Here is a 1238-nt window from a genome sequence, read left to right as displayed (position 1 = left end):
AGCCAGGATGGTCTTGATCTCCTGACCTCGTGATCCGCCCGTCTCGGCCTCCCAAAGTGCTGGGATTACAGGCTTGAGCCACCACGCCCGGCCAGCCTGGGGTTTTCAATTCAGGCTTCTGTCACAGTGATCTGTGAAGCTTTCTTTAAAAACAGAGCTTCCTGGGCATTTTCCTAAAGATTCTGCTTCACTAGATTTGAGGAAGAGCTTGGGAATCTGTGTGTGCGTGTGTTTGTTTGTTTGTTTGTTTAGCTCAGAGATAACTCTCAAGTGCAGGCAGGATTAAGGACCCCTCTTCTAGAGTAGCAGTATGCTAAAAATCTGAATAAAAATTGAAACTATAACCATAAACATCCAATTACCTTCATACACTTTTTTACTTACACTGTTAGGAACGATGTTATTACTGCCTTGTCTGTGAGGGTCCATCCTGACTCCTGCAGGAATGAGAAAGGTTCAGACTGATATGCTCTTAATTAGTTTCAATAAAATATAATTAAATATTTTTAAAGTTACATATTAAAGTTTAAAAAGTAGTATCTTTACCAAAGGTTATATGTTTTCTTAATAGTTTGCTTAAGTTGACTGAAATTCTCTCTGGAAAAATGCGCAAAATTTGTGTTTGCTTTTACTTCCAAGGCCTATTTAGTTAAAAATACTTTTGAAAAGCTGAGATATTTATGAAAGCAAATTAAAGCCAATCTGCTGAAGTCAAGTAATATGTCAAATTAGGAAAGTACATAAAAATGAACTGCAGAAAACACAATCTATCCTACGTTTCTATGTATTCTACTACATCATAATGGTAAGACAGCCAAGTTTCAGAACTGAAATACAATGTATTATCAGGCATGGACCTAATGCCATAAAATTTCTTAAACCAAACCTAATCACAGACTTTTATGCAGATATTCTACATATATATATATGTATACACACCCACACCCCCCCACACACACACATATACGTACTGCAGTATATGTGTGCATGCATGTGTGTGTGTGTATTTTTTTTTTTAAGACAGAGTCTCGCCTGTTGCCCAGGCTGGAGTGCAGTGGCATGATCTCAGCTCACCACAGCCTCCACCTCCTGGGTTCAAGTGATTCTTTTGCTTCAGCCTCCCGAGTAGCTGGGATTACAGGTATGCACCACCATACCCAGCTAATTTTTGTATTTTTAGTAGAGATGGGGTTTTACCATGTTTACCAGACTGGTCTCAAACTCCTGACCTCAGGTGA

General features: G+C 39.0%; 1 protein-coding gene across 1 annotated transcript in view; it reads right to left on the bottom strand.

The window, feature by feature from the left end:
- HCFC2 (host cell factor C2) overlaps positions 1 to 1238 on the bottom strand; it is a 45407-nt gene that overhangs the window by 17543 nt on the left and 26626 nt on the right. Inside the window, exon 8 of the mRNA XM_011936958.1 lies at positions 363 to 437. Within this exon, the coding sequence (XP_011792348.1) occupies positions 363 to 437 (75 nt within the window). The remainder of the gene's footprint in view (positions 1 to 362; positions 438 to 1238) is intronic.

The sequence above is a fragment of the Colobus angolensis genome, unplaced genomic scaffold (assembly GCF_000951035.1).
Source record: "Colobus angolensis palliatus isolate OR3802 unplaced genomic scaffold, Cang.pa_1.0 Scaffold10, whole genome shotgun sequence".
NCBI classification, from domain to species: domain Eukaryota; kingdom Metazoa; phylum Chordata; class Mammalia; order Primates; family Cercopithecidae; genus Colobus; species Colobus angolensis.
The sequence above is the reverse complement of the archived record's forward strand: the minus strand, read 5'-3'. Positions and strand labels throughout refer to the sequence as shown.